Here is a 12,801-nt window from a genome sequence, read left to right on the forward strand (position 1 = left end):
TATAAGAGAGAAAGAGTATTTTTAAGATCGGATTTTTTTTTTGGATTTTCGATACTTATGAGATGAATTTCTGTATAAAACATATCTAAGAACACTGCCAGACATATAAATTACCTTTGTGCGAAATTTGAAAAAGATAGGCTCAGCTGTTTTGGAACTCAAACACACACACAAAGTGACTTTTATATAATAGTGTATATATATATATATATATATATAATATTCACAAAAATCAAGACAACAAAATATAAAATGAGAACATCATTGTGTATATTTCTTTATGCATTACAATTGTTTCATAACCATTTGGACAATTTTAAATATTATATCATCAAAAAATATTCCAAAACAGCTACTCTTCAGATGGTAAAATACACTATTTATACATATAAGCATATATTTGTACTCTCTAATCTAAGAGATCAAGCATCAAGCAGTTGTACCCACATCAATACTGCTCCTCCATTTTTAGATGGAAGTTTATTTGTGTCAAATATGTTTGGACAGTAAAAAGATTAAATTTTATTAATAATTTCATAGATGGCGTTTTTGAGAGGATCGGGGGGGGGGGGGGCTCATCCTATGTATACAAGTGTGCCGATGCCATAAAAATAATAAAAAAGGATGGCATATCTTTTTCATTGTTTCTGTTTACTGTTACATTTTGACGGACCCAACACATTGTAGACTGTTTCAAGGAAACAGACCAAAATTTTAAGCCTTCAACGACGCATTTTTTTCTAAATATTGTAAAAGTTCATTTCTCCTTTTCCAGATGCATGTAACTTTTTGTCTTTGCTCTAATGCCACCCACGCGTCCCTAACACATCTTAAATCCCACTTTTCCCAACACTTGTGTCTCAAACACATTCTTCCCCCACTCTTTTTTTTTTTTTTTTACATGGGCATCACCACATTATCAAGGCCAAGAGGCCACTCAAGGATAAGAGTTAAAGAGTGTACAGTAGAAATTGGACAATATAGTAATCATTAGTAATGAAAATTCTGTAAATTTGATAACTTATATGGAACGGCACATCAAGAACTTATTTACGTTAGACTTGAAGGCAACCATATTGTAGTCAGCCGGAAAGCAGGAAGACGGAAGACAATTCCACAGGCGTGCAGTTCTAAGAAAGAAGCTCTCCAGCGTCTCGATCCTTTAAATCTTGATTGTGTTTTGAATACGTGCTTCTCTGAACACAGGCTGTGCCTCCAACACCACTCCTCCGAACACTCCTTCTTTGAACACGTGCCCTTTTTATCTCTGCCGACGTCACATCGCACATTCGCTCAGTTATTTTCATATGGCTGCTGCTACTAATCCATCAGTGGCTCTGTTAGTGGAATGGCTTCCTGCTGATTACAAAATTGGTCATCTTCAAATGCGATGTCAATAAATTCTTCTCATGGAATACTTGTGATACTATAAAGTAGACCTGAGTCACCAAGTGCTGAGAGGAGGGGGTGGCAATAGACAAAGGAATACAACGTACAATGAAATGGGAAATAGCAAACAATGAATCTGTAAGTATTTTTAGATCAAGCCTTTTAGATTTGACAATGACAATAGAAACCTACAGAACAGATAACACAGGAAAGGGCAGTTTTCGGTAGCCAGGGTGGGGGGGACTTCAGATACTGATGCAGAGAAGACAGTTGACATCGAGCTGCCAGTTGCGATGGATGGGAGCTGATAGCGACAATGGTTGGACAGTTTTTAAAGCTGACTGCGAAACAGAGAAAGTGACGAATTGCAATTGCAACTGATAGACGAACGTAACATTGATAAAATGAGCGGAAGACACACACACTCACAACTCCAACCGTCAAACATTGGTTTTTCCATGTTCGCTTTACTCCATTCTTTTACTTTGTGGACCCACATGTGTTCCCAGCGACAGTCGCCAGCGAGAAAATGACGATCCGGCCATAAGAAGAATAGTGAACAAAAAATACCACAGCACACAACATTGGAGGGGGGGGTCAGTGGTCTGTCGGGGGCCCACACATGTATGGGCACATACTCTATAAATAATCATAATCAATGTTAGTATTCCCATAATGTTCATTATCTTTCAGCTGATAATAATTGTCTCATTAACTATTATACTTTAGTAACTGTTGGCCTCGATAAGTGGTTAGCCCAACAGTGAAAGAAAAAGAAAAAAAGAAGACTTACACGTCTCTGTCCATTCTTAAAGCAATTCCAAATGTCTCTAATAGATCAGTGTAGTCCAGTTTATCCTCCCCTGGCAGAAAAGAATCTAGAATTGGTTTGGCTCGTCTTAGACATAATTTACCTTGCTGACTGAAACAACTCTGAAATCGCTATAAAAAAAAAAAAAAAGAAGAAAATATCAGAACAATGCAAAAGATTTTGCCAGTTTCTCCAAGGGCATTGTAATTCATTTTATGCATATTCTTATTACTTAAACATATCATATTATTTGGATTCATCAGACTACTGTTCTCATCTTAAGTGTGATCTTCACAATGTTTCGGTCAATGTAACCTCTGACCTTCATCAGGTGTATCTTGTTAAAATCGGGAATGTTTCTGTCGAACTTGGGAATTTCATGCGGAACCCTTTATTTACTTCCGCGAGGACTCGTGATGCAGTGATTAGAGTACTTAGAAAAATCAATTGTAAAAAGTGATATTCTCCTGAAGGTTGAAGGTTCAATCCTCAGTGTGGGCGACCAAAAAATACAATTGCGAATTATTTAGGACCTTTATCCTGTCATGGCTGATGGAACAAGAGCACGCTACATCTGGCTTCTGCTCAAAATTCTGTCCAAATTCCCGAGTTCAACAGAAATATTCCCGAGTTTGACAAGATACATCTGAAGAAGGTTGGAGGTTACATCGACCGAAACATTGTGAAAATCGCACTCAAGATGAGAATAGTAGTCAGATGAATATGAAAAACCAATCCTCATCTCAAAAATTCAGAAACATTAAACATATAACTATAATTATAACTATTTCTTTCAGATTTTTGCTGCAATATTGTCAACCATGTTGGCTTGAAAATGAACTTTTTTAGTCAACAGAAAAGCAAGTCATCTTCCATCATGATAATGTTCATTCTAACACAACACTACTGACCAAAGATCTAGAAAATTTGGTTGGGAAATCTTGCCCCATCTTGTATATTCTCCCTCAGATTATCACTTATTTCAAGGATTACAAAACTATTTAAACTTAAAGATTAACATTAAAATTTTGGAGGTTAACATTACACAAAGAGATTGAAGATGAATTAGATTCATATTTCACATCAAAACCTAAGGAATTTTACAAGCGAGGAATTTATAAGCTCGATGACAAGTGGAATCAAGTTATAAAGAACAAAGTTTGTTATTGTTTAAACATTTTCAAAAGCATAGTTTTTCATTATCCAGATGAAATTTTAAATCAGGAAAAGCATCTGCACTGACCTAATAGAATACATTTTTATAATACAACAGCTTACAGGGTAAATAGTTGGCAGCGTTGCGGTACTTTTCTCAGTTGGCCCCCAGGGATGTCCTGGATAAGTGTTGATGTATCCAAACAGTATGTGATCCACAAAATATAACCTCTACATAGTTTTGTAAAACTTAATCGTGTTCTGCAAAGCCAAAAACAAAAACACGACTGCCTTCCCCTTTCTTTTACTTTTCCCTCCACTTCCCTGTCTGAAGATACTGACTTCCTTATTTAAAATGCACTAAATATTCATTTTAGTGTTAACTTTTCCCTTCTTGAAACTCAATTATGTTCTACAAAGCCAAAAACAACAGAATCATCGACAAAACGACCAGAGCAAACACTATGAATGCATATTTGAAAATATCAGGAACTTGAAGCATAAAAATGGTTATCCAAAATTACTGGATTCGGCATGAATAAATGAATAACCCGAAAAAGAGCTGATATGCTGTGAAACAAAGATAAACCAAACATTTTGATGCATTCTTTTCTTTAAAAACTAGCCTGAGTGCCCGGTGTTGCCCGGGTGTTTGGAGGTGTGTGTTGAGCAAAAAAAAAAAAACCCAAAAAAAGTGGTAGTAGGCAGGTAGGCTCGAACCTGTGATGCTAAGGTGGAAAAGAAAGTAAAAGAAAACCTGACATCTTACACCTGCGACCGGAAGTTGAAATTAGTAAAGTCATTCCAACCGATACGATGAAAAGAAAACCGACCCAGTTGAGGGTGAAGGAATTAATGTTTTTAGCCAAAGCTTCAAAACGATACTGCTCTCGTGAAAATCCATCACCTCTGTCGAAGTTTTAGGCAGACATACATACATACATTCATTTAAACAGACAGATGAGATTTCTATAATAGAAAACTAAACAAGTTTACCACTAAGTAATTGACCCATTGGCCAATCTGATGTCTTAGTGTAAAGTGCCAATGACATGATACAATCATTTATTATCATTTTTTCCTCTATCTCACTTAACCCTCCTTCTCCCACTCCTTCTCCTCTTGTGCATCTATGTTATTGTTTAGAACTCAGTTAAAGTCATAATGCTATCAATGAAAATTTGTTAATTTTCAACAGGTTGGAATCATAAAATTATCGTCATAGAAAAGAGATCATCATTCCATTTCCATTTGATGAAAAGCGTTTTTTTTTTTTGTTGAAGACCATCTGTCTACTAGTTGGCCAGTTGTGTACAAATCCCAGAGCGATAGGAGCCTTTTATCATATCTGAAAGTGACACAATGTTCAACGAGCAAGATCAAAAGATGCACCACTGTACAACTCACTCATGCTCTCCACTGATCCAAGTTACGACAACAGGACCATTGACAGCACCCTCAAATGCAAATCTGGACAGTTCAACACTTGAGGGCACAGCTCAACAAAGTTTCCAGCCATGGTTATGATCTTTGGTGTGGTTTCAAGTGAGGGCCACATCATACCACCTCACATCTTCAAAGTCGGCTTGAAAGTCAACACCAAAATGTACCTGGATGTGCTAAAGAGTGTGGTGATCTCCTGATGCAATCAAGTGGCTGCTGGCAGACCCTGGGTGTGGCAGCAGAACTCGGCACTGGCCCATAAGTCTAAAGAGATCCAGGCTTGGTTTCAGAAGGAGTGCTACGACTTTGTACCCTTCTCTCACTGGCCCCCACCTCTCCTCCTATGACATGAACGCACTGGACAATTTCATTGGATTATACATCGAGAACATCACCAACATGACCTTCTACAACACCAAAGCCTGCCTGATCGCCACCATCCACTGAGTATTTGCAGAGTTCCCGCCTGCACTTGTGGAAAAGGCATGCTCCCAGTTTTAGACCCATATCGAGATGGTGATTGCGGAGGTGACTAGAGAATGATACACTTATATGAAATCTGTTGCCAAGGTTGCTAGAAAAAATAGTTGGATCATTCTTCCACTCCAGAAGCTACCTCACTCCCGATGCCTGTATAAGAGTCAATTATATATATATATATTTTTTTTTTTACACGGTGGTCACCACTTATCAAGGCCCGGAAGCCACTCAGGGATAAGGGTTATTGCAAGTACAGTACATTAGTGTGGAGATTTAATGAAGTGTTTACTTAAGGGAGCGGTTCATTAGGAATTTGTTAACATTGGACTTGAAGACATCCAGGTTGTATTCAGGTGGGAAGCAGGCAGACGGAACAGAGTTCCACAGGCATGCAGTTCTAAGAAAGAAGCTTTGTTCATGGAATCTACGTTTTGATTTAGGCACAGATAAAGATTGGGGAAAATTTTTCACAGTGGATTCAGCTAGACGGGTGTTTTTCGTGAAAGATTGGCGAGGGGGGACCAGAGATTGGAGTTCAGACGAGCACCTGCCATGGAAATAACGATAAAACAAGGATAAGCTTGCAACGTCTCTTCTGTGGGAGAGAGGTTGCAGGGTAGAGAAAAGGGCATCCCCCACTAAGCCACAAAATCTATTTTGTACTCTGTCAAGGCAGGATAGGCTGTTTTTAGCAGCTCCTGCCCAGATATGGCAGCAGTATTCCATCCTACTTGGCTTTTATATAGATAGAGAATTGCATAAGTAGTGAGATATCTTCTGGAGCGGTAGAAGGATCCCACCATCTTTCCAGTGACCTTGGCAACAGACTTGATGTACGTGTTCCATTTCAGATTAGGAGTAAAGGACAAACCCAGAAGCTTGTCAAAACATGGGACTTATATCTTAAGATGTACTGTTACCACATCTGAGGAGGAGTTGCCCAGAGCACCTTTTCTTGCTTTGGCACGGTTCAAAACCAGCTTTGAAATCTAGTGGGTGATGCCCTCTTCTCCTTAAAAACTCTTTCTCACAGAAAAGACATTGTGAAGATGTCTCTGCTCTATCATTATTTTCATGGCAAGTGCTTGACTGAGCTTCAATATCTGGTCCCTCCTGTAAAACACTCACAACAAACACTCATCTAACTATAACCACTATCAAAGATTTCCCGAGTCTTTATCTGTGCCTAAAACTAAATGCAAATTTTATGAACAAAGTTTCTTTCCTAGAACTGCCCACCTATGAAACTATACCATAGGGCTGTTTTTCAGCTGACTATAACATTTTCAAGTTCAATGTAAACAAGTTCTTGTTGAACCGTTCTTTTAAATAATCAGATTATGGTGTTGTCTCATCAACCTCTTAACACAACACTCATTATCCCTTTATCCTTGAGTGGTCTTTGGGTGGTGATTCTCTTGTGAAAAAAAAATATATATTGTAGTTGATTCTTTAAATTTAAACTTGATTGAAGTATTTCATTTTCTTAAGAAAAACCATTCGCAATTCAAACTTTTTTGTTTAGCAAAACATTCAGACACAAAATTTCCATCGTATAAGCAAAAACAAAAAAGTCAGTTGTTGAAAATCAAACGTGCCTCACCTCATCTGTGAAAATCTTTCCCAGCAAACCAAATAGCCAAGCAGGATAAAAGAAATACAAGGAAGTGTTGTCAAACTCCGGAAGATAAAGGAGAACTCCAATTTCATGGAGAAATATCGAAGCTGGAAGAAAAATAATGAAATATATAAGTAGTTATCAGTTTCATATCCGTTTGAACACATAAAAATAAACTAATATTCCATTCATTATTTTCAGTTTTCTCAGAATATTCATCATCTTCTAACTGTAAATCTATCCAGCTCATTAACCCTTATCCTTGAGTGGCTTTTAGTCTGAGTACTCATTAGTAATAAATAAGAGCTTTTCTATTGTGTTAGCCATGCTGCAGATAAAAACGGGTAGGCCTGTTAGTATAAAATATTATAAAACCTCATATGACATCATCATCATCCTCTCCTGTATCTTGTGAATTCCCCCTGCATCTTAGGCAACAATTATGATGCTACTGTAATCCAGGGATGTATCTCTGTGTTGAATCTTAGTTTGAGGTGCCATCATCACAATATATCCTTAGGTCATTTGTAGACATTTATGCTGACGATGCTACCATCTATGGCAACACTTCAAAGGCCATAAACGACCAAGTTCTCTCTGATTCTCTCTCTTCTGATCTTGATCATATGGTGCAATGAGGAAAGAGGTGGCTGATTAATTTTAATGCATCTAAAACCAAACTTCTATCTTTCCACCATCAACGCTCTGATCCCCATCTGGCATCAGCTGAAATGAATGGCTCTCTTCTTGGATAGACTCCATGTTTTGACAAGCTTCTTTATTCCTGATCTGAGATGGAACACGTACATCAAATATGTTGTCAAGGCTGCTGGAAAAATGGTGGAATTGTTTTACTGCTCTAGTAGATATCTCACTGCTGATGCAATTCTCTACCTATATAAGAACTAAGTACGTCTACGGATGGAGTACTACTGCCACATCTGGATAGGAGTTGCTAGAAGAAGTTTATCTTGCTTTGACAGAGTTCAAAATAGACTTCATAGCCTAGTGACGGATGCCCTTTTCTCTTCTCCACAACATCTTTCTCACAGCAGAGGCATTGCAAGCCTGTCTCTGCTTTATCTTTATTTTCATGGCAAGTGCTTGTCTGAGCTCCAATCTATGGTCCCCCCTGGCCTGACTTTCACAAATGAACACTCGTCAAGCTGAAACCACTTTCAATAATTTTCCCCACTCGTTATCTGTGCCTAAACCTAAACATAGATTCCATAAACAAAGCTTCTTACTTAGAACTGCACACCTGTGGCACTTTCTTCCATTTTCCTGCTTTCTTAACTGACTATAATATAGTTGTCCTCAAGTCCAACATGAACAAGTTATTAATGAGCCGTCCCCTTAAGTAATCAAATTTATCAAATTTCCACTATTAATGATTACTACAACATTTTCCCATTGACTAATGTACACTCATTATCCCTTATCCTTGAGTGGCCTTCAGGCCTTGATAAGTGGTGATTCCTTTGAAAAAAAAAAAATGTTGCAGTTACAAGAGTGTCTTCCTGATCAGTTTTGTCAATTGTTGTTAAATTTATTTCATGTATTCATGCTATGTGTATGGAACGTGTTGGGGTAAAGGTCTGTTGTCATTATTTCTCTGCTTTGTCAGAAAAATATTGTCTGGATTTCAGAAGCAAAAAAATTAAATGAGTCTGCAAGCTGAAAGGGTGACAGAACAAGAACTGAACTAAATATTTCTTTCTTAGAAAAAAAAAAAAATTTATTTTTAAAATTCCATTTTTATTTTCAGCCAAGCTCTGATATATGATTTACTCCCAACCAGTTTGGCTACAGGAGTTACAATTACAAAACTGGGGCAGTTTGCAGTACAGACAACAAAACGAAGAAATAATAAAAAAAAAACAAAAAAAAATATATAACATAAATGTTACCTAAGGCAAGATACGTTAATCTTCTATCTACCGAGTTAAGTTTTTGTGTTTTAATTTCTTTTAAAGCGTTAATTGAAAACACAAATACTATTGAGACTTAATTCAGAACATGAAAAAATGACTGATATTAGATGGTCGTCTGAAGAGTCTCGATAATTGCTCAAAAATCAAAAATGAAACAAAATACTGGTAAAAACCCATTCAATAAATTCACCAATTGTGCAAAACTGTAATATTCTACCAGTATTTTGTTTATTTTTTTGATTTTGAGTGATTATCGAGACATTTTTTCTTGTTCTAACTTAAGACTCGACACTACTTGTGTTTTCAATTAAATAAACACTTTAAAATAATTTAAAACACACAAAAAAGTATCCATGTACGTAAAAGAGTAACTTATCTTACTTTTGATAGCATTAATTTTTTATTTGTTTTTTGACCACTTTTTCATATATTACTCTCTCGTGAAGAGAAAGAAAAGTCTATCACTTAAAAGACACTGTGACAACCGTCAAGTCAACTGGACAATAAACATAAACCGAACTCTTTGGTCTACACAACTCAGCATGGAAACTACTGTTGATACGACCCAACATGTACTAAACACTTTTGTCGACATGACCTGGCACAGGCTCAAGCAATTCTGTCTACACACTCAGGCACAGTCCCAAACAATTCCGTCGATACAACCTGACATGATTCTGAACAATTTTGTTGATACAATTCAGGACATGACAATCCCAAACAACACCATTGAAATGATACAATCCCAAACAACTCCATCGAAACGACACAATCCCAAACAACTCTGTCACTATCCTGAACAACTTTGTTAAAAAACACAGCACAATCTCAAATAACTCCATCAAAATGACATGGTATCCAAGCAACCTCGGCAGTCACTCATTGAATGACTCTCGCGTCAGCTTTTTATAGCCCTAGGATGAACTCATTTTCAGTGCATGCACATCACATTTTGGCACAAATAATGAACATGAGTTGCTCAAATCCTATTGGCAGATTGACTGGAAAGTGCATAAAAATAAGTAAAAGAAATCAATACGAAAAAACTCACCTTTTTGTAAGTCGTCTGGTGATCTGATATCATTGTCTTTAATTGATTCTATGAGACATTTAAATTCATCTTCAAAGCAATATCGCATTGGAATGCCTTCTAGTTTTTCAACTAAAGAAATATAACTTTGTGGGATCTGTAGAAATTAAAGAGAATTGAAAAAAAAACATTGATAATATACTGGCAAAAAATATTTGTTTCTGGAAAGCATAACCAAATATGTTTTTACAAATATAATAATACTAGCAGGACCTGTTAACTGGCGTTGCCTGGTGATAGCATGACCCCCTCCCACCACACGTAAAAAACTAAAGTATGGTTGTAGTTGTTGCCCAACCCCCAACCTCCTCATGTTAAAAACGGCTTTCAGAATGAACATCCCCAACCTCCCTATGTTTAGAATAACTTCCGGAAGAGACACCCCCATTTTGTGAGTGGGGGTTGGGTTGTGAAAAAATTTGCCCAAAATCTAACTTTGATAATCGCTGTCAGGATTTCCACTTGCAAATACTATGAACAAACAACAAAATTTGGTGGTTGCAGTGTTAGTCAGCTTCTGCATGCTAATCTGGTGGACAGGGTATGGTTCAAGGTATGGTATGGCATTTTTGTTCGCAAGACTGGAGTTTAAGTGGCAAAATTATTAGCTACTTGTATTTTATCTACCGCTCTCCCTCAACCCAAGACTGTATCCTTATAAACAAAGTCTCTGACAGCATAGATATAGCACTCTCCCTCGATACTAGGGCACAAGTACATGTATTTGGTGACTTCAATATCCACCACAGTAACTGACTAGGATTCTCTAATTACACAGACGTAGCTGGTAGCACAACACATAGCTTCTCTATCTCAGACAGTTACATTTCCGACATGTTTTCCAGACCAGCAAGATTGACATGCCTCACTTCTAAATCTCTTTTTGACAATGGTTCCCGATGATTGTACAACAAATGCCCACAGCACACTCAGGAATGCTAATCATGCTGTGATAATGGTAGAAATCACCCTAAACTCTCGCCCTAAAACTGAAGACCCACTACTCAAAACAAGGTATTACAAAAAGGCTGACTGGGAAGCCATCAGGGAACTCATCAGATACCCCATGGCAAAATATCTTTTCTCTTCCAGCGGAACAGTGTGCAAGTGAGACCACTGAATGGTTCAAAACTGCAATTGAAGCACATGTTCCCGCACGGAAATTCTACAGCAAGCCCCACTTTCCCCAATGGTTTACTTCTGCTTGTGCAGCTGCCATTTGTCAAAGGCAGCATGTGTTCCGCAGATTCGACCGACATAAGTCCAGCTCAAACAAACAGAAGTATATAGAAGCTAGAAATAATTGTAAGAGAGTACTAGCGACAGCTAAGACGGATTACTCTGAAACCACCAGAAAACGTATCGAAGCACAGAAATTAGGAACCCATGATTTTTGGAAAATCTATAACAGTGTAGTAAATAATGGCCAGTCAACGATTCCCCCACTATCAAACAATCATGAGGTTGCTTGCACAGTAACTGACAATGCTAATCTGCTTGCCAGTCAGTTTGCCTCAAACTCCACACTGGACCCGGCACACCACTCTCTCCCTGACTTTCCTTTGCGAACAGACGCCACACTAGACGATTTAAAAATCAGCCCTTCTCAGGTACATGCTATTATAAAAAACCTAGACACCTAAAAAGCATGTGAACCAGATTTCATCCCGGCTATGCTATTAAAAATATGCTCTGCCGAGGTTGCTCCAGTTCTCTCCAAACTTTACAATAAATGCCTTAACGAATCTTGCTTTCCCGACTGCTGGAAAACCGCTTCTGTAGTACCAGTCTTCAAGAATTCTGGTGAAAGAACTGACCCACTAAATTATCGCCCCATTAGCCTCCTCCCGCTTTTCGCCAAAATATTTGAGTCCTTAGTCAATCAAGCCCTAGTTCAGCACCTAACAGCTGCTAAACTCCTGACTGACAAACAATATGGATTCAGGCAAGTCCGTTCAACAGCAGATATCTTAACTGTATTCTCTGAACGTATATACCGTTCACTGGACAAAACAGGGGAGTGTAGAGCGGTAGCCCTTGATATATCTAAGGCTTTTGATAGGGTATGGCACGATGGTCTTCTAAGGAAAATTAGATAATATGGAATCACTGGAAGAATACATAATGTAATTAAATCCTTCTTAAGTAATTAAATCCTTCTTAAGTAAGAGAAAAATCCAAGTTGTCCTCAACGGTCGTACATCTAAACAATATGACATAAATGTGGAAGTACCTCAGGGGTCTATCCTTGGACCTCTATTATTCCTGATATTAATAAATGACCTCCCTGATAAAATTGTTTCAGAGATGGGTATATTTGCCGATGACACCACTTTCTATAACAGATATGAGAGGAAAACAAATGAACACATATACAAGGAAATGGCAGAAACACTAGAGGATGACCTCTAATATGTAGTGGAATGGGGACAGAAATGGATGGTCACATTCAATGCTGCTAAGATTAAGCTTGTTTCCTTCAATAACTACAAGAAATCTTCTCTACCACCAATAGCAATGGCCAAGAACACATTGCCTGAAAATACTTCTTTTAAACTCCTCGGCCTAACGTTTACAGGGAATATGAACTGGAATAGATATATTGAGAGCATTGCCAAGACTGCTGCAAAGAAGGTTGGCTCCCTCTACTGTGCTAGAAAACTACTTACACCTGAAAGTATACTGTATCTCTATAGGGCCACGATTCGCCCATGTATGAAGTACTGTTGTCACATCTGGGCTGGTGCATCTGCTGATTATCTCTTGCTCCTGGACAGGGTTCAAAAGAGAGTCGCCAACCTGATAGGTCCTGAACTGTCATCTAGGCTTCAGCCTCTGTCCCATCAATGAGATATTGCATCCCTCTGCCTGTTCTACAAAT

The 12,801-nt window shown here is 37.9% G+C and overlaps 1 protein-coding gene across 3 annotated transcripts in view; it reads right to left on the reverse strand.

The window, feature by feature from the left end:
• The window catches only part of LOC145297691 (leucine-rich repeat serine/threonine-protein kinase 1-like), a 171,855-nt gene that overhangs the window by 37,731 nt on the left and 121,323 nt on the right, over positions 1-12,801 (reverse strand). For all 3 annotated transcript variants that reach the window (XM_080143889.1, XM_080143888.1, XM_080143890.1), the window contains exons 17-19: positions 9,882-10,017; positions 6,882-7,003; positions 2,183-2,331 (exon numbers count right to left, since the gene is read on the reverse strand). In XM_080143889.1, the coding sequence (XP_080000015.1) occupies positions 2,183-2,331; positions 6,882-7,003; positions 9,882-10,017 (407 nt within the window). The remainder of the gene's footprint in view (positions 1-2,182; positions 2,332-6,881; positions 7,004-9,881; positions 10,018-12,801) is intronic.

This window comes from Euprymna scolopes, chromosome 18, assembly GCF_053919585.1.
Source record: "Euprymna scolopes isolate OS-2025 chromosome 18, ASM5391958v1, whole genome shotgun sequence".
NCBI lineage: Eukaryota > Metazoa > Mollusca > Cephalopoda > Sepiida > Sepiolidae > Euprymna > Euprymna scolopes.